Genomic DNA, 21,607 nt, shown 5'->3' on the forward strand with positions numbered 1-21,607 from the left:
CACGGGTAGCATGGATATTAAGTTCAAAGTGACGATTCAACACTTTTTTCTTCGTCATCGAAGTCAAAGTTACCACGAAAAGCATCTCCAGGCAATTCTGCCTCAAGAGTGCATGTATGCATCTGTAACCGCAACGTCAAGGTGATTTTGTTCTTTTTGTGTGACCATTCTCTATTCTTGTAAAATGGTTTGTTGGTTCTGTGCGCATCATTATTAGCCAAAAGAAGCTTCAAAGAATCCCTGTGCGTGGTTGCGATCAGCTGTGTGACAACACGATTGAAAGCTTTAAACTCAAGAGCTAAGCTCATGATAATTTTTTTTGTCGAAGCTTGTATGTGAGAGTCTCAACCATTCATTGTAACTTAACCTTAACGGTATACAGAGGAGAGAGTTTTGAAAAATGGTGGGCAAATCTGGAGGAGTTAGAACATAGCAATCTATGTAACATTCAGAAGACTTCGTGGTCTGGACTGCTCCAATGAGAGGGGTCCCCAAGGCTTTGCCCTTCCAGCTTCCACTGCTTGGAGAATGCGACGCATGCACACAGGAATAAAATTCTTTCGCTATTACCCTCACCATCAGCCGGTCCCCAATTCAAGTGCTACATACGTTATGTGCAGAACCAACCCTGCCGATGAGACCCACAAATGCCGAGAGCGTTTACCGATTCACTCCTCTTCATCATCCTCTTCATCATCCTCTTCATCATCCTCTTCATCATCCTCTTCATCATCCTCTTCATCATCCTCGAAACTAACCTCAATCTCACCCGTGATATCCCATCGATCTCCCTTTGCGGAGCGACTCACATATTTCACGAACTTTAGCGTTCCCTGATCCGGCAGAACAATGCTCATCCGATTCCATCCAGCGCCCATACTGAACAAAATTCCATCATCTTCATTGTCCATAGCGGATCTGTAAATGGCGGGATCTGCCTTGGTCTTTTTGACTTTGGACTTTGTTCCCGTTAAGCTTAGTGCTTCCTCGGGGTCGCCTACTTCTTCTTCGTCATCATCGTCGTCGCCGGCCATGTAGATCTCGTAGCCTCCAACGGAGGGACCGCCGTCTTCTGCTTTGGCCTTCGATGACGCATCTCCGTTGCTTGGTTGGGCTTCAGCGTCTTCCAGATCTCCGTTATCTTGCGGTTCCCAGCCAGATGTTGGGGTTAGGCCAATGGTAAATTCAAGTCTTTGGGAGGCGCCTTCATATCCGGTGGCAAGGGTATAATCCTGACCTCGTCGGAATCGGCGAGCGAGGAAGTTATAGCTCATGAGGTTGTCGATTCCGGTGATGACTGACATCCACTTCTTGAACGCTTTGGAGGGAAGGAGATCCTCCAGCAATTCTTGGATTGGAGTCTTCTCCTGCTCCTGGATGCCCAGCCTTGGCTGCTGGTACAGATATCGATGTTTATGAGGAGGCCGGCTGACCTTCCAGTCTGTTTGTGTCTCGATGTCGTCTGAGGCAGTTGGCAGAGCGCCTTTCTCCTGATCTTCGATGTATGCCCGGATTCGAGCGACGAATTTATCTGAAATGACGCGCTCCAGCTTGAGTGACCACTCACGCCCAAAGATTTCAGATAACTCCTCACTGACATCTGGCGTCAAGTAGTATGGAGATATATATTTCAGCAAGAAGTCCATATCTTCCTCCGTGAACTCTTTGTCACCTTCTTCATCGGAGACGACCTGTTTTCCTTTGCCTTTGGAGGCCGATTGATCCGTCGGTTCATCATACTGCGTGACTTGGGGCTGTGGACGGTCAAATTCGTCACCTTGACCCTGGAGTTGCTGCAGACTGCTGCGTTCGGCAAGTTTCTCTTCTAATCCTGGTTCGTATCCATCTTCTCCTTCTTGTGGGATATGGAACCACCCGCTGATGGCCATGCGCACCCGTTCTTTCTTTTGTTGCTCAGTACTTTCGCCTTCAATGTGGTACACCTCCTCGACATCATGGAAACTCTCCCCCGGCTGAACCGTGAAGAAACTCAGCTGGTTGAATGCGGGAGGTATTGACAAAGTGAAGTCCGGACTTGGGATCTTCACCTCATCTCCATTTTTGTCCGTCTTCGTCGTTGTTGGATACAGCCTTAAAGCCCCACCGTAACTTGGTTCCCATGGCGCATCTGGGTCGGTCAGGTAGAGGATATAACTGACACGACGCGTACCAATCACATCGTCATGGCAAAGAAGATGGCAGCCACCGGTATATACATTGATTGCCATGTCCGTCTTGCGCCCGCTCAGTTTCCCAGCCCCGGTGACTTCGGATAAGTACTCTCTGAACGGTAAGGAATACAACGCATCGCGGAGCTTGAGGAGAGAGGGCAGTCGAGCGAGCGAAGCATCGTCCAGTCCATCCAAATTAGCCAAATCGCCCGATTGAAAGATCTTGTAGATATCGGTTTCTTTATCGGTGAATGACAAATGTTCTTGGATTTCGCTGCGAACGGAGCGAAGTAGGCTTGGAGCGATGAGCGGGGAGATCACGCCGTGCTTGTAACTACAGGACCGTGTTAGTTGAATGGCAATAGCTAACCGACATAAACACCGGAACCCTGGGGGAGATATGAACAATTGGACTCACGGTTCTGAATTGGTATAGGCATTCTTGTATTTCTCGAGGGTGGTTTTCTCGAAAAGCCGATCTGCGAATCGAGCCGTCGCCTCTTCGGTTGAGAGAGCTCTCTTCTTTGATTCTGCATTAGAGCTATGTGGACCACCCTTGCGCTTCATTGTTATAATGCGAGGAGTGAACGACAATTAGGCCGACCTGTCCGGTAACGACTTCACGATCGCGAAAAGCACCTTGCGGAGCTTGATCTCGAAAATCTTGGCTGGAAAGCGATTGTCCAATGGGATTCGGTCTTGGCAGGCCTTCAATCTATCCGATGAGGTTTGGCGCCAGCGACGACCATTTTACTTCGAGTATGGAATATTGTCCACAGCAATCTACTCCTAGGTCTTAAAACTGTTTGTGGATACTCCGTACGGAGTGCCTTGAAAGGATAATTACATAGCGGAGACTTTTATTTCTTGAGATGGACGGAGCCTCGTGAATTCAAGGCCGTGGACAAAGAAAACCCGAAATATGACGCCGTTTTGGAAAGGTATGGACCTCTTCATGGCTTTCTCAGAAACTGATAAGTCCGAGTTGTTTTGTGGAGAGAAATGGTGAACTTTTAGACATTTCTGTTCTCAACTTTACCGGTCCGCATGAAGACATAACCACTCCGTCCCGAAGCCCTAATCAGTTGGCGGGTAAACGTCAGTCGAACATGTCCTCCGCGCTGTTCTTTCTGCTCGTCCGACTCTGTCTCGCCTTTTTTTCTTTCCCCCCCATTGTCTAACTTTGGAGCATCAGCTACTTTCAGGCTTCCCTAACTTTACCCATGTTAAACATCTCAGATGCCTTCTTCACCATTCCTCCCTCGGATGAAATGCCGCTTCCTGTGACAATCCTGCACGAAGCAGGGACCCAAAACGGCCTTGCTGTATGACAACCGAGCGATCACCTATGCTGCTCTCGTGACCAACAGCCCTTATTGCTATCGAGTGAAGCGGTGCCATACCGAATCCCAGAAGCCAGGACTTTGGTGCCACGGCGGCCAGAAGGAGGGACCGAGTGATGGACCCTGCTTCCGCAATGCCCGGAGGGATGAAGCCGTCAGAGATGTATTTACAGTATGCGACATAGATTTCTGTACGTACGGAGTACAATTCTTGAAAACAATCAAAATTCATGTTACAAAAATAATACCGTACTTCGTCCCAGTAATGGATACAACCATGGTTGGGAACGCCTGCATGCTTGTTGTGCATGGTTTTGCTCACACGGGCAAACACCATGAAGATGAGGGGTGTCGTGCCGTGATGGGCTTTGACAATGGCATTGCATGTTCTCCAACAAGCTGAAAGATGTGGCAGCACATTCAACCCCTCAGCACACAACACAAGAGAACTCAAATTGACAATGAAATACTCCGTACTCACTGGCTAGGACCCGTTTGGAGCTTTAAATCATGAAATTTACGTTGACTATTGGCTTAGCTCTGCTTCCGCGGAAGACTGGTCTCTAAAATTGACAAGGATAGTAAACTCCAGACGCTGGTGTTAGCTCTGTGCCAAGTTCCAGATCGTTCTGCTGCTTCGCTCACAGAAGTCTCTCTTGTCTTTATTTATGGTTTGAAATAATCAGAGGCTACATACAAAGAACGAGGATCACCATGCGTGCAGCTGGGTCGCACAATGATCATCGGATGGACCAGGTGACGCTTCTGCCACCATACGGAGTACAGACATGGTTGATTAACTCCTACTAGTATGCTTTGGGCTAAAGTCATGTTAGTGCTGGTCGGTGCGAAGATGTGACTTCAAATCGGTCACCTATTGAGGGAATAGCTAATTAGGAGGAGGTCGATATAAAGGTGCCCCAAAAATGCTTGGCCGCAGAAGACAAGGGAGGAAGACCTGCTCTTTGAAAAGTGCGGTTGACTTCAAAATCAATACGCATCCAGTCCCCAGTCTTGACAGCTTGCGCGTTGACCTCCCGCGCGAAACCCATCTTCCTTGGTTCTTTGGTGATCCCTCGAGATACGCACGAGCGCACCTGGACAACACGTTCGACGTGTCACATCGTCGGAATGATATCCGGAAACGTATATAGCCGCAAGTTGTCTCTTTGGTACACAATGTGGCTCATTCTCATGGTGTCACGTACCACAAAATGGTAGGTCGGTATGGGCGCTCCGTTCATACTTACAAACATGTACGTATCAGCACTCATTAGTTACATACTTACATAAATACATATTAAGCATACACCCGTATTCTGACCGCGACCTCGAGTGATTTAGACGCAATTCCACAATCATGGCTATGGATAAATGAGGAGAAAGGAGACAGGACATCTGCAGAGGTGGACCACAGTGTACTGAGAGACGTGCAGCGTTCTTCATATTTATGAAGCTTGCCGAGTATTCTGTCAGGTCAAAGGAGGACAAAGAACGATACCTGAGGAATAATACTTGGTACGCGCGAATAGAAAAAGAAGGCCCATCGCTCGATACGGCGGGATGGAGTTGTCCCTTTGGCTGAATGATTGGAATGCATCTCTCCAACTATTTTGCTTCATTGTTTGCAGTGCTTGTTTCGGACCTTCTTGCTGAGGTATATGGCACGCCAAATTACTGCTGTACGGAGTCCGCGCGCCTGGTAAACTCGCCACTGCAGGGGGTTATCGGGGTGTTTGAGCCGGGGTGAAAGGAGTTAGAGCCGCGCTCGCTTCTAGCAGGAGTTTGTTGAATATAGGCGAAAGTGCCGTAGCAATGTAGCTAAAACTTCGCTCGAGAAGCTGGAATTCAAGGTTAAGAGAAACGACCTGGAGAACTTCCGCTACACGAAGAATAAATTAACATGACTTCATGGACTCATGGCAATGAATAGCTCCAAGGGAATGAACTACTCAAGGAATTGATCCTAATGCTCCGTAGCGCGGGAGAAAACTTCAAAATGGAGAAAGACAGAAGCTGAAACCAGTTTAGACAAAGAAGTACTATGTGTTTGTTCTAAACATTGCCTCTGGCTCACTTGAATATAACTACGAACTATCGAGTCAATATCCGACGTTTGGACGCAATATCTCATCGCTATGCCATTCACGAAGCGTTGCTTGGAAGCGAACAGGCGAGCGCTGAGCTATCCTAGCACAGAGCTGCAAATCCCTCACGATGCTCTGATGCACTACTGCCAAGTCTTCAACGGACTAGGTCTGCTAATGCAATACGGAATACAGGGTGTCCGTACCTTAAAATTATTCACAAAAACTGCTAAGATCCACTGCCGGAGGCGTGCGTCATACCCTGCCGATGGCCTGACAGTATGGGTGGTCAATGGCGGTACGAAATACCCGCCCAGCAGAGAACTCCACTGGTCCATCCTTTTCACCGAAAATTGATGAGTTCGAGAGCTAAAACTTCGCAAGTCCCAGAGCCAGCTATTTAGCCGTAACTTGAGGCAATCCGATCGCTCGGGATTCCATGCTGCTGTCCAGCTTGTCTTCAGTCCCCCCCAGCTTGAAAGTGCTTTGGTTGAAGAATTATGCCTCGACGGCGCCAAGAACAGCATTTTGGCCCCCGACGCCGGCTGCGCGCTGTGACTGGATGGCTGTAGGCGCCCAATCACTGCCGGCCCGCCGCGCTCGCAGCGGTGATTGGCGCCGGGCGACGACATCCCATCCAGCCGCTCCAACCTCACCGTCCACTGCCTCCAACGACATGCCCAGGAGACAAAACACGGCCAGCGCTTCTGCTTGGTTACATCCATCATGTTGCTCATCAAATCCCCAGCGGTTCGAGGGCCAATGAGCCTTCAGTCTTGGGTTTGGCATGCGGGATTCCAATTTTCTCCCGAAACAATCCACTCGCTTTCCCTGTGTCTCTGTTGAGCTTCAAGTGTTCCAATCTTCGCCGTTATCCAATCAGCTAGAAGAGCATCGACGCGGGAGAGCCCATGACTACTTATGTCAAAGGGATCCTGGGTTTGAGGTTGATTTCGCACCGTATGGAGTTCATGGAACCATACTGCTATTATTGGCCATCATTTCTTTCATGGGTCATTCCGTAGAATGCGAACTATCCCTGAGACATGGTCAGGGTGTTGAGATGTTGACCTCCCGAGGGTCAAGATCAGTTGATCTTTCTCCTGGTTGGAGAACTTTTTTCATCTAATATTTTTCTCTGGTCCCTTTCTCTCTATTTCCCACTTCTCTATCAAGTATCAAGTACTCGTGTACTTCGGTGATACATGCAGACCTCTTGAACCTTTCAGACGGGTGCAAGACAGCTGTTCTCCAACTCCCTGAAACTTAAAACTCGGGAGTGATGCTTTTGATACCTTTGCAAAGTATCAAGGCGGGGTATTACGTCCATTGAGAGCTGTGTTATGGTGTCCATTATGCAGTGCACCCCCATTCAGTGACCATTGTTGACTGCTTATTGTTTTCATAACACAATTGTTTTTGTCCATTAATTGCTGCCATTCAGCCTTTCCAAAATCATTTCAAACCATTGAACTGAAGGGTACTTTCCACACCCATATGCGCCCTTCTTCCAGGGCCTACCGTTTTTGATTCCTCCCTAGGCCACAATAGCGTGATGAGAGTGGGAGTAAGTTAAGCTTCCTACCAAATGTAGCTGAAAATATGATGATCTTTAGTTGTACTGACAATACCCAAACTGTTGCTAGCCCAAAGGCTGTGCTAGGGACAATGGACTCGAATTCGTCCGAGGTGACACGGCGACACGTTGAACCGAGCGTATCAAAGCCTATCAACCTTCAGATTCCCAAGATACCCACATTTCCTTTATCCTCTCCGATCACAGAGGAGGTGATGACACCTTTTACTGAATCCGATTCCCCAGAGTATACGGCTGGCCGTAGCAACAACCCTTTTATATCTCCGGAAGATTATCTAACAGAAGGACCGAGCCACTGTGAGAACCACAACTCACACTCGGAGCGAAATGGAGGTTGGAGCGCGGCCGCACATTCGGCACAGACGTCCTCGAGCCAAAATGACAATACAAATACGATAAAGAAGACGAGACCCGGGCTGAATCTAGTGACAGACTTTACCAGGAACGGACATCAGCAGATAGCAGATGGTAAAGCAACTCGATACCAACAAGCATCGACCGGGGGCTTTTTAGACCTGAACGACCTTAAGTCTCTTTCTAAATCTAAGCAAACACACGAACGGCAGGATGGTAGGCGGCAGCCGACATGGAAATCAAAATTTCGAGGCTATGAAGAATTAAAAGACGCAACCGAGGATTCCGGCAATGTTCTCCGACCAATAAGGCGTATGGAAAAGCAATCCTTGATACGGAAGATTTCACGCAAGACCAAGGAAAAGCCCTCTAAGATCGAAGACTTATCTCCTTCCGATCGACCAATTTTGATTGGCATGAGCATTCCAACCTTCTCTGTAAAGTCAGATGGGGTAGAGGAGCCCTTAAGTGCTAAACCTCAGCAAACGCCTGTTACACCATCAATAGTGATAACGCCTGCAGTTGAAGAGCGAGGTTGGGATGCGGCTTGGGATAACCCGAACTCAACGAAGGCCCGCCCTCCATCAAGTGTATATTCACAGCCAACGCCGTTTATGAAACCGGCTAGAATGGAGTCTATCCCGCCAGTACCAGCCATTCCGGCAATAAATACTTTCAACGAGAAGCATTCAGAACTTTTGGCCGAGAGCCCCTCGCAGCGTGGGCAAAAGCGCCGTTCATATTCGGCCGGGACGGTTTTCGAGGAGGAATTTTCCCCATCGTGGTTGTCTACGCGCGGGCGGTCCTTCTCCGACGAGAGCAGAGTTAATACCTCGAAGCGTTTAAGCCTTGAAACTATCTCGACCCGGCCTCGATCTCAAGGCTGGTGGAACATCCTGTTATCCCCTTTATTATCAAGATCGAATACGTTGGGTAGTTGCCGTGGTCCTCCCACTGGGGACAGCAGTCCACCCCCCGTGCCACCTCTCGCGGTGAACGCCGGGCCATCATATTCTAGAAATGTCATGGATGAGAAACAGTGGGAGAATGCAGTATCTTCATTTTCTCCGGATACACCTGAAAGTACTCATGGAAGAATCCAAAGCAATGTCACGGCGTGGCCTGACATGGATGGCTGGTATAAACAGAGAGAGGACAGAGATGTGGCGCCGAGATCGTCCCAGTCACCGAACCTAGCAAATCGTCCCGACTTTAAAGCCTCGCCTGAGTCCGCATCCTCTACGCAATCAGTGCCCTTTGTCATGTCAACCTCCACTGAGCACAGCGGTGTAGCTCGCGACATACCCTGTCAACACGATCTCTTAAGCAGCCAGCCTTGCTCTGCGTGCCTTAGCCGCTCCAATATTGATAGATTCCTGGCTGAAGCACCAGCTAATGGTCGAGGCGTTATAGCGAATAATCCACAACATTTTACCTTCTTACAGAGCCAGCCATCATCAGAACAGGGTTCAAACAACCCGTTCTTTCAAAAGTTTGTGTCAGATCTGCGGCACGATCAAGCGAGAAGACCGCGTTCTGAGTCTTGCTCTACAACTATCGAGGATGATGACCCGGAGATTTCACCCAATATACGTCAGGCAACGGCGACTCCTTTATTCAAGGCAGCTGGTGCGACACCTGCTTTAGTAAACTCTCCATTACCGCCCCGGATGCCCTCAAAGGAAGCCAAACATGTCGAGCCATCAAATTTATCAGCTACAGGAAAGATTTCGGGCTCAACATGCAGTATTCAGACACCGGAATCAATACCACCTCCTTATTCTTCACCAAAATCCTGCAAGCCAATTCGCTACCGAGCAATTTTTCCTCCTGATCAGCAACCTCATTCCCCGGGTCCCATATCGCCGAATGGTCACAATGCTATGTCACTACGTGGCGGCATACACATGTCCAGAATGGAAAACATACGTCCGCCCCCATCGATATACACTCCTGGAAACCCATATTCTGGTTCTCTACCTCCACGTCCGCCTGCAGCTCCTGTTACCTTGCCCGTAATCCAGGGCCCAGTGGTACTACAAAGTAATATTGAATCAAAACGCAGAAGACGTGAGAAAGAGGATGCTGTTGGGAGAAAGGTTGGTGGCTTATGGCGTGGGAGGGGATGTTTTAGCAACAGGGGTTGTTTCGGCCGAGCTGGCCGGGAGGGAAGAAAACGGCGACGGTGGTATTTCGCTATCGCATTAATATTGCTGCTACTAACGGTTGCAAGTGTTGTTCTCGCGGTGGTATTCACCAATAAAAGGGGCCAACCTCCTGAGATTGAGTCTCGATGGCTGAATTTAACTGGATATCCTGCAATACCAACGGGTATATCAACCGTTGGCGGACCAGATCCTGTTGAGAAAAGCTCTGGTTGCGTGCATCCGTCTACCATGTGGAGTTGTGCACTGCCAAAAGAGGACCAGGAAATGAACGAGCCTTATGATGCAGAGACACCAAAGTTCAGGATTGAGATCACATTCAAGAACGGGACCAATTCCCACAGCACGGCCATGGCGATTAAGACAAGGCGGGAAGTTACATCAAGTCTGCGTAGGCGGTTGGTTCGCAGCATTATGACTTTATATTCAAGGAGTGGCAACTTCACGCCTGTACCAGCGCCTCCAAACTTGGAGGACATAGAGTTCCTCGGGAATACCACAGATGGCATTGCTTCACCATTTGTGGGAGAGGAGACACCTTTTTATGCTACCTTCCTATCCACAGGACCCATTAACAATTACAGGAAAAGGGATTCTCCTGACCCGCTTCCAAACCTTACCGATATAATCCCATCACCCACCACCGCTTCCGATGGCACTGCTGCCCCTGCAAACCTCCTTCCACTTCCAAAGAATCAGCCACTCCGACTATACGACCGCGGCATGCCAACCGAACGATACGGGTTCTATACATACTACGATCGCTCCATCTTCCTAAAGTCGGTAGCACCTCTGAATGAAACAGATACTGCAGACATCCCCGACGATAGAGACGGCGGATCCAGCAAATCAGCTGCCCGCGTAAGGTGCACTTGGGCACAAACGCGGTTCCTGGTGCAGATCTGGACTCAGCCAGAGAAGGCCAAGTTGCATCTAGTGGAAAGCTCTACCTCTTCAAAGTCTCCGTCCTCGGATTCGGATTATGCAACAGACTTTTCCCGTCCTGGTACATTTCCATACCCGATTACTATCAAATTGGACCGACACGGCGGCGATGCCAAGAAGAAAATGGTATACTGTTATGGAATGAACGAGCGATCACAGATTGAATTAAACGAGAGAAAGCTGCAGTTGGAATTTCGTGGTTTTGGGGGCACACTCATAAAGCCTGCAGGCGGGATATTCAATTTGACAGATTCGGACAGGAAGGACAAGCGGGATGAAAGTTGGCAACCTGTCGATGGCGGAACTGGGGGTTGTAAGTGTGAATGGAGAAATTTCTATGCAGTTCGTGATTGAAAAAAATCCTGCAGGTATTTTGTTGTTTCATTTTTCTTTTTTTTTTGCTTTTTTTTGTGTTCTGACGTGTACTATGTTTATCTGTATGATAAATGACTTCCCTTCCTTTTGCTCTTCCCTATTCATTTATGCATCCTTGGTGTTTGGATTTCCTTTCATTTCAAAGCATGGGTTGGAGTCTGGTCCATATGTTTGGCACAGCATATAGATATTAGATTATACCCTAAGTCAAATATATCCTTCTTTGTATTCGAGCAGGTGGGTATATTGTCGGGTTCTGCTGTTCATTTCGTCTCCAGCGATCAGCTATTTAACCGCATCAGCTGTCTTCAAAAGAGTTGTGTTGTCGCTTCACAGCTTTCTGACTGCGACTAAAAATCTTGGCAAGTACATGGTAGTTGGGCAGCTTGGAAGCCTGACGAAGCTCCTTGAAGCATGCGCCGATCGTGTCATTGATAACTAACTACTTTTCAGCTGAGCCGGGCCACCTTGAGAAGAACACTGCGAACGAATCCCAAAGCATGCCGCAATCAAAATTCTTAGAGCTTCCGCTTGAGCTTCGAGAGAAGATCTATGACTGCCTCCTCTATAGCGGATCATCGTCAGATCCAACAGCAGTCTATCCTGTGCTCTATCCAACCATCAAACAGAAACCTGTCTCGGCTCGGACCAGCTGTGCTGCCCTAGCCTGCGCAAATAAACAGATCAACCAGGAGTTGTCCGAATACATAGAATTCTGCCAAAGAACGCTCAAGGCGCTGCGCTATGAGGGTAGCTTGATCCTCAGAAATGAAACAGAATACTTTTTCTCCTGGACACATCTGCCCATCCGAGCCAAGCACATACAGGTCTTGACTATATCCTTGAGCATCCGGGGCGCGCGAAATGGACTATCCGGGTTTCGCGGCGATGGATTCGGCGCTCCGGCCACGGTTTCCAAAATCCATCGTCTAATATTTTCAATTCTACAGTGTGGACCACGGCTTTCAAGTGATCTTGCGGCACCGCTAACCGTGGGGAGGATGGACCTGAACATCTTGACGCCTCAACCTCCATTTCCTGAGGGATACGCGCTCTTGCCCGTCGAGAGCTTTCGGGACCTACGCGGCTTTAGTCAGGGGATAATCCATCCGCGAACCGTGGCGGATGAGATTGCAGTGTATACATCCTGGGAGCTGGAGCATACGGCGGATGGTTCATGGCTCCCGGAAGGATTATCTGACAGGTTGGGGTGGTTAAGGATTCTTGTGGATGGGGAGCCGGTGTATGGCTGTGACCTCGTAAGGCTGTGGGCAGAGATGCGTAGCAGAAATTGGGCAACAGCGAGAAATATTAATACGATGAAGAGGGATATATCCTGAATTAAAGGAAATTAGGTAGCTCCCTCTAATGATCTCTCCCATGTCGCCGTCGGCCCTCTCAGTCTTTATGTATACAAGGAAATATCAGAATCAGCCACCGCCGAAGCCTGGTTGGCTGGATGGCTATGTTTGCTTTGTTTGCTCGGAGCTTGGTGTGACGACCGGACAATCCCAACTCATGCTGTTCGCCGAACCATCAAGCAGGGCGAGACGCGGTCAGCCAACCCGTCAATACTCCATCAAGTCTGCCTGGGCTGTTTCCATTATGGCGGCAGGGACCTAACCGCGCTGCTCTTTCGTCGCTCCGAAAGGTCTAATTTGATCCTCCAATCCCAAAACTCATTCGTTTTCGGGGCTCAGGATGCCGGCGAGACTGGCCCCTTCCAGCCCTTCTCTACTCTCTCCAGGCGGCTATGATGACGATGTTATCTCATTGCGCTCTCTTTCGGATCAAGATTCTGATTCGGAAGATGATCAGCTCGTACAAGCGTCGCGAAGCACCTTAGAGCTTGCCCGGCATGACCGAACGGTCCTGGAGGAAGAGGAAGAGTTAGAGAGGTTGTTAACGAAGGATAGACACCAGGGCGGCGGGTTGAAGAGAATTTTTGGCACGGCACATGATATGGGGAGCAGTGTGCGGATTGGAAAGAAAGAGAAGAGGAGGAGAAAGAAAAGGCGGGCGCAGTCGAGTATAAATCGGGGTGGAGACGAAGAGGGGGAATTGATGTACGAGATGGAAGAGGGGGATGTATTCAACAAAGAGGAGGATGGCGAGTTAAGTTCCCTGTCGTCTGGTTCGAGTTCGTCCTCCTTAGATACTCTGATGTTGGAAACTCGGCCGCTTGAGGTACCGTTTGTCTTCTGCCACATTCATAGGATCACGGAGGAGTATTGCTAATATAGTCGCTCTAGTCGAAAAGTTTTTATCGAAGATTCAGTCTCCCGTTTTCCGCCATTATTATCCTCTTTCTCATTCTCTTCCTCGGCGCATACAAAGCTTCAAGCCAGTTTCGAGCTAGACAACATAATAAATACACCCTCCTATCAAATGGAACGGCATTATTTCGTCCTACCACTATACTTATTTCCCTTGATGGCTTTCGTGCCGATTTTCTCACCCGTGGACTCACGCCGACTTTGAATCAATTTGTCGCGGAGGGTATCTCGCCGAGATATATGCTCCCAAGTTTCCCGAGTGTCACGTTTCCAAACCATTTCACGCTAGTTACCGGTCTATATCCCGAAAGCCATGGAGTAGTTGGGAACACTTTCTGGGATCCAAAACTTCAGGAGGATTTTTACTACACCGACCCTGCACGGAGTATGCAAGCAAAATGGTGGAACGCGGAACCCATCTGGGTGACAGCGGAAAAGCAAGGTGTACGGACGGCAATACACATGTGGCCGGGATCCGAAGCTCATATTGGGCCCATGGAACCAACTTATCTCGATAAGTATAACGGCAGTGAAGAGCTCTCCGCCAAAGTTGATCGAATTTTGCATTGGCTGGATTTGCCGGGAGACGATGATGAATTTCACTCAGCAAGGGAACACAAGAGGCCGCAGTTTATTGCTAGTTATGTTCCAAATGTTGATGCCGATGGGCATAAGTTCGGTCCCAATAGCACGGAGATCAGGAAAACAATCGCCAATGCAGATAATATGTTAAAATCCTTGTTTGACGGCCTGCAAGCTCGAAATTTGACACATATTGTGAATGTCATCGTTGTATCTGATCACGGAATGGCAACCACATCAACAAACCGGCTTGTTGAGCTCGATAGCTTAGTCGATCTCTCGCTTATCGAGCGTATTGACGGGTGGCCGCTGCAGGGTCTTCGACCCCGCAGTGACGCAGACATACCAAAAATTATCCGCGAGCTTGAAAAGGCATCGAGGCTATATAATGCTTCTATTGAAGTTTATACCCGGGAAACAATGCCTAAAAGATACCACTTTTCGAACAACGATCGCATTGCGCCCATATGGATCATCCCTAAAACCGGCTGGGCAATAGTCAAAAGAACGGATTTCGACATTGAAGTGGCCAAAACAAAAAACATCACGTATCATCCCCGTGGCATACATGGATATGACCATGAACATCCTCTTATGCGCTCGATATTTGTTGCTCACGGCCCGAGCTTCCCTCATAAGCCGAATAGTCGCGTTGAACCTTTCCGTAAGTTTCAACCCTATCATTATCCATGCAAGACAACTGTAGGGGCAATAGCGACTAATCCGCAATCATGTAGAAAATATCGAGGTTTATAATATCCTCTGTGATACTTTGCACATCGAACCTAACCCTAACAATGGCACCTTCCGCCTACCTTTCCACCCAGTTGGTCTGCATTCCGACAAAAATGCACCACCGCCGGATGTCCCCGAGGATCCATCAGCTTCTTCATCGAACGTTAACTTAGTCAGCACTAGCACTTCTTCAGCCAGCGTAGCTGATGCATGGACTCGTCCTGCCCCAATCGCTGCAACCCCCTCTCCCGTCACTGCCCAGTTCCTGGAAACTCGCAAAGCATAGACGACATCAAAAGTCATGAAGATGATAAAGATGACGACGACAAAAATGACGCACTGTCTTGGTGGAGACACATCAAAGATCAAATCGACGCGCTAAAAGAATGGGCAAAGGGAATACTCAAGGACCCGAACTCAAATATCGATCCAAACTCCATTTAAGAGCGATATTTCTTCGCCCAATCATAATGTCTCCTTCTGGTTCAAAGAAAGCGCGCTGAACACATAAATTCCTTTTGAAATAGGGTTTCCTATTGGTTTGTGCTATTTTTTTTTGTTGTGAATGTCTTTGATTCAGATTCACCTTTCATAATGAGCGGCAGAGGCGTTATTTCGTATACCCATCTGTGTGCTGGTCAGACAGATGCCTATTTACCAGATTCAAGGAGAGTTGAATTTACAGTAATGAGCAATAATTTTTAATATGTTTGGGTGATATTCTCTACTCCAATCCTCCACCTAAAATCCAGGATTCAAACAGCGTACTTCGCCTTCGCTTCTAGCCATCCAGGTCTTAATAATCCAATATCGGCTTAGCCTCAAACCCTGCGGCTGACTTGTCTTACCGCCGTAACCAGAGATACAGTGTAAATAGCACCTAGAAACTTTTAAACGATGGCGATTCCCGCCAGTAAAATGTTGTAGTCAGTGATGCAGACACTCGATCTCGAGATATCGGAAAACATGAGTCTCCATAGAGCAAATGAGCAAATAATTCTTCTGGTTGTCACTATGGCTGTATTCTAAAGGGGTATCATCGCCAGCGCACGACACAAATTTAATACATTATTAAAAGAAAGGTTCTCGGGATAAAGCAGCATGCAAAGGTGGTCCTCGACAAAATATCACAGTCATCCAAAAGTCAAAGAGCAAAAGATACACACGGTTGCAGGCGGTTGAGAAGGGGGGGTATATCTCTCTCAAATATGTAACAGTAGAATAGAATAAATGAAGTGAGCTTAGAAGAGAGGGTTTAAGGGAATCGTCCTTTCTTCCTCTGCAGTGCACCAGGCAGGGTGATGTCAAAATCGAAAACTAACAAACAAGAAAAGAAGGGTGGAAGATCAAAAATTGAAGGTAAATTAGGCTGATAAATCGAAATAGATTTCCTGAAATGTCCCTTTAAATCCCCGTAAAATGATAATCCACATTGCCCTACCTTTCCATGACCGACCAGGATGGCAAAAGTTCTATAACGACACAAATAGAAAAAGGCGAAAACGATGCCCTACCATCGACCTAGAGGGATACTTAGCTCGCTCCCACACCCGCGCGAGCACCACTAAAATACCCCTGGTCAATCTTCAAAATCCACTCGATCTTCTGCGCCTCCGTCCTCGCCGCGAATAGGTACGTATTCTGCGTCCCATACACGGCGAAGACATTTGGTCGTCCTCGCATCGATTCCCTACTCCGTTCATTATTGGCACCCCTGGACGAAGGCCCCAGTAATCGAGCGAAATCTGGTTCATGATCAATGTGGGAATTGCGAAGATTGATCGCATTGATTTCGTCTCCATCTGGAACGGAGTGGACGTGTAAGTAGGGAAGTCGGAGTTCAACAAAACGTCGGACCCAGTGAGTATTAGTATCATCGGGGGTATAAAGGCAGCCGGCTTTAGAAGAGGAAGGATTCTTGGGTATATGTTGAATGGTGGCTAGGAAGCGAGGTTTTGAAGGCTCGGATGAAGATATATGACTAGAGATTGTACTCTCGGCATCACCTGAGAGACTGGTGTTGCTTGAGACATTAGTAGGAGCTTTGGGGGGTGCACTACTGCTTGTTCTCCGCGCAAACGCTGCTCCTTGGACGGGTGGCTCTGTATTGCCTTTAACGAGAATAGTCTCTGCCAGGTCCTTCTTTGTGGACCATAAATCGAGATATTTTCGAAGAAGTTTCTCTTGTCGTTGGGATTTCTCAGCGCCTCTTGACGGGGTGGACCAGCCATTTGTCAAAGGCGTCAAGCTACCTGTGCTCAAAGAACCACGAGCAGCATCGATTTCTGCGACACGTTGCCGTCGTTTACGAGCACGTATATAATCTCGGACCAAGGAAACTTTGCGTGGTGACCAGGTACTCAGCAGCTCCTCGCCTTTTACATAGTCATTCTGAGTGTTCATACGCCATAGATCCGCCGCTCGTTTTGCAGAAACCGGCCGAACAGCAAGTGAAAACATGCCCACGGTGGAATGGATGACCCGAGATGAAGCCCAGAATTGTTTAAACATCGACTGCTGTCGGACATATGTCCTGCCTAGTATTTGGAGTCGTTGGTCAAGCTCAAATACAATAGGGTCCTGTAGACGAGAAGAGACCAAGTTCCAACGTATCGTGATCTGAACTCGATATTTGTCCGCTGTTGTGCGATCCAGAAGTAGCGAACCGTGAAGACTGGAATCCCATTGACCGATTAGGGTCACATTCGAGGTCCCATCAGCATTGTCCTTTATCGTCGGCTCGTGGACCAGTTTGAGCTGAATATCGGGACTCTGAGTCTCCATATCCGGTATCTTCCCCCATGGATCTAGCAAGTGTACGCCTCCAACCCGAAGAGACGTGATGTCGTCCCAAGGCAGACCTTCGGTCGAATTATAGGTAAGGTCAATGACTATACGTCTCTGGAGACCTTGATGGAGCTGATAAGTCCCAGGATCCAGATTATTGTTCTGAAGAACGTCAACAGGACGATACTCTCCGGATTCTGCTAATTCAAGAATTTGAACTCTTGCAAAGACATCATGTCTCTCCTCTGAGTAAAACTCTGATTCGGGTATTCTAGGAGCTTTTCTCTTCTGCGGAGGAGCTTCAGGCGCATCTCTCATCTCATCCCAACTGAGAAGCTTATCTAAATGCATTGTTGAAACGAACGAAAATATGCTGACCTTCAGCGTAGAGTTCCTGGGACTTGACAAGGGAAGGCTCATACTATGAACACTCTCAAATCGGACAGGATTCTCATCAAACCCTGATATCATCTGTGTCGTCGTGGCACCCCCGTCTTCAGATACACCGGGAACAAAGAGCTGGGCATGCACATCTGTACCCTCTCTTTCGGCGAAACCAACCATATCATGCATAACGACATTGAACTTGAGTGTAGATGAGGGTGCCTGAGCAGCAGAGGGCTCAAGCGATAATCTTACAAGTCCAACAACATTTTGCGTGTATGGAGAGACAACCTCAACTGAGAAGTCTTGAACGCGAGCCTCAAATACCGCAGTTAACGGGATGTCAGCATCCCCGACAAGAGAATACTTTGGTGGACAAGTTTCTGAAAAGGGGTTTTCCAGCTTAAAATGCTGGATGTAATCAGGTCGGTCGATATATTGATGCATCTGTCTCATCGTCTGTACCCTGCGTTGTAATTTATCAAGAGACCACAGATAGATGACATTATTTTTGAAATCAATCACTCGAACACCAATGCATGGCTTCTTCGCATCGTCAAGAGCTATATCATCGTCACCCGATATACCATTAAGGACGAGATCATACGAGGATCCCATACTTTGGCCAACGTCAATGATGGCAAACTGGAACGAGATATTCTTCTCCATTATATGGCTCATCACCTGCGCTTCCTTGAGTAATGACGCGTGTTGAAGGACAGATTCAGCCATGCGGACGTAATTACGTCGCCGCCAGTGGTGGAAGACTGCTCTAGCAATCTCTATTTCACTAGGTTCGAGAATCGGGAAGCCATTCTCATACGATTTGAGAGGTGCATGGCCCAAATCTTTGATATGAGACTCAAATGCTTCTTTTTGCTTTTGCAATTGCTGTTGGAATTCTTCCTTTGCCGCGAGAAGCGCTTCTTCCATCCGAGCTTTTTCAGCGCGTAATTCCTCGACATCCTGCTGTGATGACTCAGCGGCTCTGAGCTTCTCCTGGTATTCCGCCTTCTGCTTATCTAACTGATGTTGCATATTGTCCCGGACCATCTGCAGCGCAGGCTCTCTAAGTTCCTTATCCTCATCCTCGGTGTGATGAGGAGTCCCCGGCATAGTTATCGCCGTATCCAAGGAAAAATTATCAATCGTCCCGTTAGACATATATTTATCCCGCACAGGACAGGAGCTGACGGAGTCTGAATCTTCCTCATTTTCCAAGAATTTATTTTCCGTTTTGCCCCTTCTCACAGCGCGTGCTTTTTGGACGTCATCAAATAGAGCATCCAACTCGTCGTCCGTAAGATGTGAGATTTTTTGATCGCCACCTAGTATCGCGCTAGCTGCTTCCCGCCTAGCGAGCAACCAGTCCGAATCCCTCCCTCGCTGTGACGGCATGGGTGACTCGGCTCTAACGGAATCTCCATCAACGTCTGAGCCACTCTTACTCATTGATCTATCGTGAGTCCGAGGCACAATAGGGGAGCTAAGTTGGCTGGCTGTCACCGAGTGACGCAGCAGGCTTTGTTCGACTCGTTCAGCACGAGCTTCTTGTGGATGGTTAAATCGGAATATATGGAAATCGCCCAGGATTATGCGAAAGCCGCTTCGTAGTCGTTGGGGTTTATCAATTCGCAGCCCGTTGACCATTACAGCGGCACCTTCAGTGGGCACAATAGTGACGACGTTGTCCACATTTTCAAACTTGCAATGATTATGAAGAATCTTCGACCCGTTCAAACGAATTTCACAGTTTGTTGCGGTGTCCGCATTTCCAACGGTAGTAGTCCCGGGCTTGATATTATAAACCAAGCACTCGGCCAGAAGCGGATCATCACTGAGATTAACCAGGTGGGGCATCTTCTTGGGCGTGGATAAGCCTATAAAACCCTTTTCGATGCTGATACCAAGTTCCTCCAGAGCAGCTTCTCGTTCCTTGTGAATTTCTTCCGTCTTTGCCAATTTCTCCTCCCATGTTTGGTTGAGATCCTTGTAAAGTTTCTCACTTTGGTTCAATTGTTCAACGATATCAGCTTTGCTGACCTTCTGTACGGTACCGTCTGGTTGCTGGATAGTCACCATTTGCTGCTCCAACGGCGTACCTGGTGGATAAGTCTCTTCAGCAATCCCACCACCAGAGCCGCCGGCTGCCGCCCCGCCTCCAAGTTTACTCCTGAGTTGCGCAAGTTCTTCTTTTAATTCTCTGATCATGCGGGCGTTCGGATCTTCGTTGACAACGGCATGGTTCTTAATACGCTTGGCAGAGTCTGCGTATCGCAAAGTGCTTAATGTCTCTTCGTAGTTGATATCCGCAGGAGAAATGGCTGCTATCATAGCCGTCATGGAATTGCCACCGAGAGAATCCTTAAGTAACCACGTTAACACAGAATCACGGTACGGAACCATCGAAGCGTTTTTCTTCTTCCCCGAAGACAGATCCGCCAAAGCGGCAATGACACGGCCTAGCGTAGACAACGATCGATTAATTTCAGCACCTTCTTTGAGTCGTGCTCCAGTCGCTCCGGTAGAAGTAGCTCTCTCTGAGCCAGCCAAGTCGACGAGGCTGATCCGTGATACTTTCTCCGTATCCATAGTTGTCTCTGTATCGTGTCTCTTCTGCGTTAACGTTAGCGTAAACACGGCATGCGATCGACTTGATGTCTCGTTCATATTCGTCGCCGCCACCGTTCTCGCTTTATTCCCCTCATCCATCAAATTTTCAATCTCCTGAAACGACCTGACCACCAACTTCGCCAAATCCTCCACATACGGGCCTGTCGACGGGTGCTCTCGGACCTTTAAATTCCCCTTCGTCGCGGGATTCAGTAGATCCCTCACTCTCTCATTGTAAATTTCCAAGTACGATACCTCGACCGTACACGAGAGATTCTTGTCCGTCTGCATCGTCGCAATCCGCTGAAACATATCCTTACAGATCCTTGGGATCACACCGTATTCCTCTCCATATCCCATCATCGAATACGATTTTCCCGAGCCCGTCTGCCCATAGGCGAAAATGCAGTTATTATAGCCTTGAAATGCATTATCCAACAACGGCGCACCGAGATCGCTGAATAGATTATCTTGACCGGCGTAATTCTTAGCATCCCGGTCGAACGACCAATACGACTTATCGAACGCGAAGGCTTTGGGTCCGTCGATCGTGCCGCCGCCCTTGCCGCCCTTGCGACCTTTTTCCTCGGCTCCGGGTGGTGGTGTGAGAACCGTTTGGTTCCCCTGCATTTGAACGATACATTTTGCTGAGCGGGCGATTTCTAAGAAGCAAAAGAGAGTTAAAAAAAGAGGAGCCGGTGATGGTAAGCGTCTAGCAACGGGTATATACACAGGATGTTGATATTGAAAAGAGCTGATATTCTGGGCGCTAACCTCTGCTGTTGAACGGCCGTACTCTCACCACCACCTTGATGTTGCCTCCTCCGCCAGGAGCCATCTTTAGGTCTACACCCCCATGCACTCAGGTGCACACGCTCCTCCTCCCGGCCCAAGCTTTTCGACAGCGGACGGTGGATGTAGAGCACACTGTATAAGGTATCCTGAAGACAATCGTTCTCACGCGATATGTGTGTGTATGGAGAACAGGGCAGGCTATCGCAGAAGTCTACCCTGTAGCTGTAGGGTCAACACCTTTTTTTCCTAAACGAAAGGTTATCTCGCTTCGATTTTGTCAAAAAAAAAAAAAAAAAAAAAAAAAAAAAAATTCCCGTTGTCGAAGTCTGTGCCTTTAACGCATCAAATATCGGCGTTCGGAAGACACCGCGTACGATTATGCGCGTTCGTCGGGGAAG

The 21,607-nt window shown here is 48.3% G+C and overlaps 7 protein-coding genes across 7 annotated transcripts; 4 read left to right on the forward strand and 3 right to left on the reverse strand.

The window, feature by feature from the left end:
- Nucleotides 1-426: 426 nt before the first annotated feature.
- Nucleotides 427-2,774, reverse strand: CIMG_02389 (oxidoreductase). The gene is made up of 2 exons (XM_001248617.2): nt 2,590-2,774; nt 427-2,505 (listed from the first exon to the last, which is right to left on the reverse strand). Exons 1-2 carry the CDS (start codon nt 2,736-2,738, stop codon nt 669-671), a joined length of 1,986 nt encoding a protein of 661 aa, XP_001248618.1. The 5' UTR covers nt 2,739-2,774; the 3' UTR covers nt 427-668.
- Nucleotides 2,775-3,184: 410 nt separating this feature from the next.
- On the reverse strand, nt 3,185-3,793 carry CIMG_10932 (uncharacterized protein; the record flags this gene model as incomplete). Its single annotated transcript, XM_012358949.1, has 4 exons — nt 3,185-3,348; nt 3,393-3,452; nt 3,575-3,703; nt 3,763-3,793. 4 exons carry the CDS (start codon nt 3,791-3,793, stop codon nt 3,185-3,187), a joined length of 384 nt encoding a protein of 127 aa, XP_012214372.1.
- Nucleotides 3,794-4,250: 457 nt separating this feature from the next.
- On the forward strand, nt 4,251-4,888 carry CIMG_02388 (uncharacterized protein; the record flags this gene model as incomplete). The annotated part of the gene is made up of 5 exons (XM_001248616.2): nt 4,251-4,270; nt 4,325-4,359; nt 4,412-4,660; nt 4,736-4,770; nt 4,859-4,888. 5 exons carry the CDS (start codon nt 4,251-4,253, stop codon nt 4,886-4,888), a joined length of 369 nt encoding a protein of 122 aa, XP_001248617.2.
- Nucleotides 4,889-7,269: 2,381 nt separating this feature from the next.
- Nucleotides 7,270-11,016, forward strand: CIMG_12687 (uncharacterized protein; the record flags this gene model as incomplete). The annotated part of the gene is made up of 1 exon (XM_004445609.1): nt 7,270-11,016. One exon carries the CDS (start codon nt 7,270-7,272, stop codon nt 11,014-11,016), a length of 3,747 nt encoding a protein of 1,248 aa, XP_004445666.1.
- A 177-nt stretch (nt 11,017-11,193) lies between these two features.
- Nucleotides 11,194-12,422, forward strand: CIMG_12688 (uncharacterized protein). Its single transcript, XM_004445610.1, has 2 exons — nt 11,194-11,274; nt 11,491-12,422. The coding sequence occupies exon 2, from the start codon at nt 11,538-11,540 to the stop codon at nt 12,375-12,377; it is 840 nt and encodes a 279-aa protein (XP_004445667.1). The 5' UTR covers nt 11,194-11,274; nt 11,491-11,537; the 3' UTR covers nt 12,378-12,422.
- Nucleotides 12,423-12,588: 166 nt separating this feature from the next.
- On the forward strand, nt 12,589-15,347 carry CIMG_10929 (type I phosphodiesterase/nucleotide pyrophosphatase). Its single transcript, XM_012358948.1, has 3 exons — nt 12,589-13,224; nt 13,290-14,559; nt 14,633-15,347. The coding sequence occupies exons 1-3, from the start codon at nt 12,739-12,741 to the stop codon at nt 14,914-14,916; spliced, it is 2,040 nt and encodes a 679-aa protein (XP_012214371.1). The 5' UTR covers nt 12,589-12,738; the 3' UTR covers nt 14,917-15,347.
- An 816-nt stretch (nt 15,348-16,163) lies between these two features.
- CIMG_02386 (kinesin family protein) lies at nt 16,164-21,498 on the reverse strand (the record flags this gene model as incomplete). Its single annotated transcript, XM_001248614.2, has 2 exons — nt 21,189-21,498; nt 16,164-21,076 (listed from the first exon to the last, which is right to left on the reverse strand). Exons 1-2 carry the CDS (start codon nt 21,250-21,252, stop codon nt 16,164-16,166), a joined length of 4,977 nt encoding a protein of 1,658 aa, XP_001248615.1. The 5' UTR covers nt 21,253-21,498.
- Nucleotides 21,499-21,607: the final 109 nt, after the last annotated feature.

Source organism: Coccidioides immitis (genome assembly GCF_000149335.2).
Source record: "Coccidioides immitis RS genomic scaffold supercont3.1, whole genome shotgun sequence".
In the NCBI taxonomy this organism is placed as follows: domain Eukaryota; kingdom Fungi; phylum Ascomycota; class Eurotiomycetes; order Onygenales; family Onygenaceae; genus Coccidioides; species Coccidioides immitis.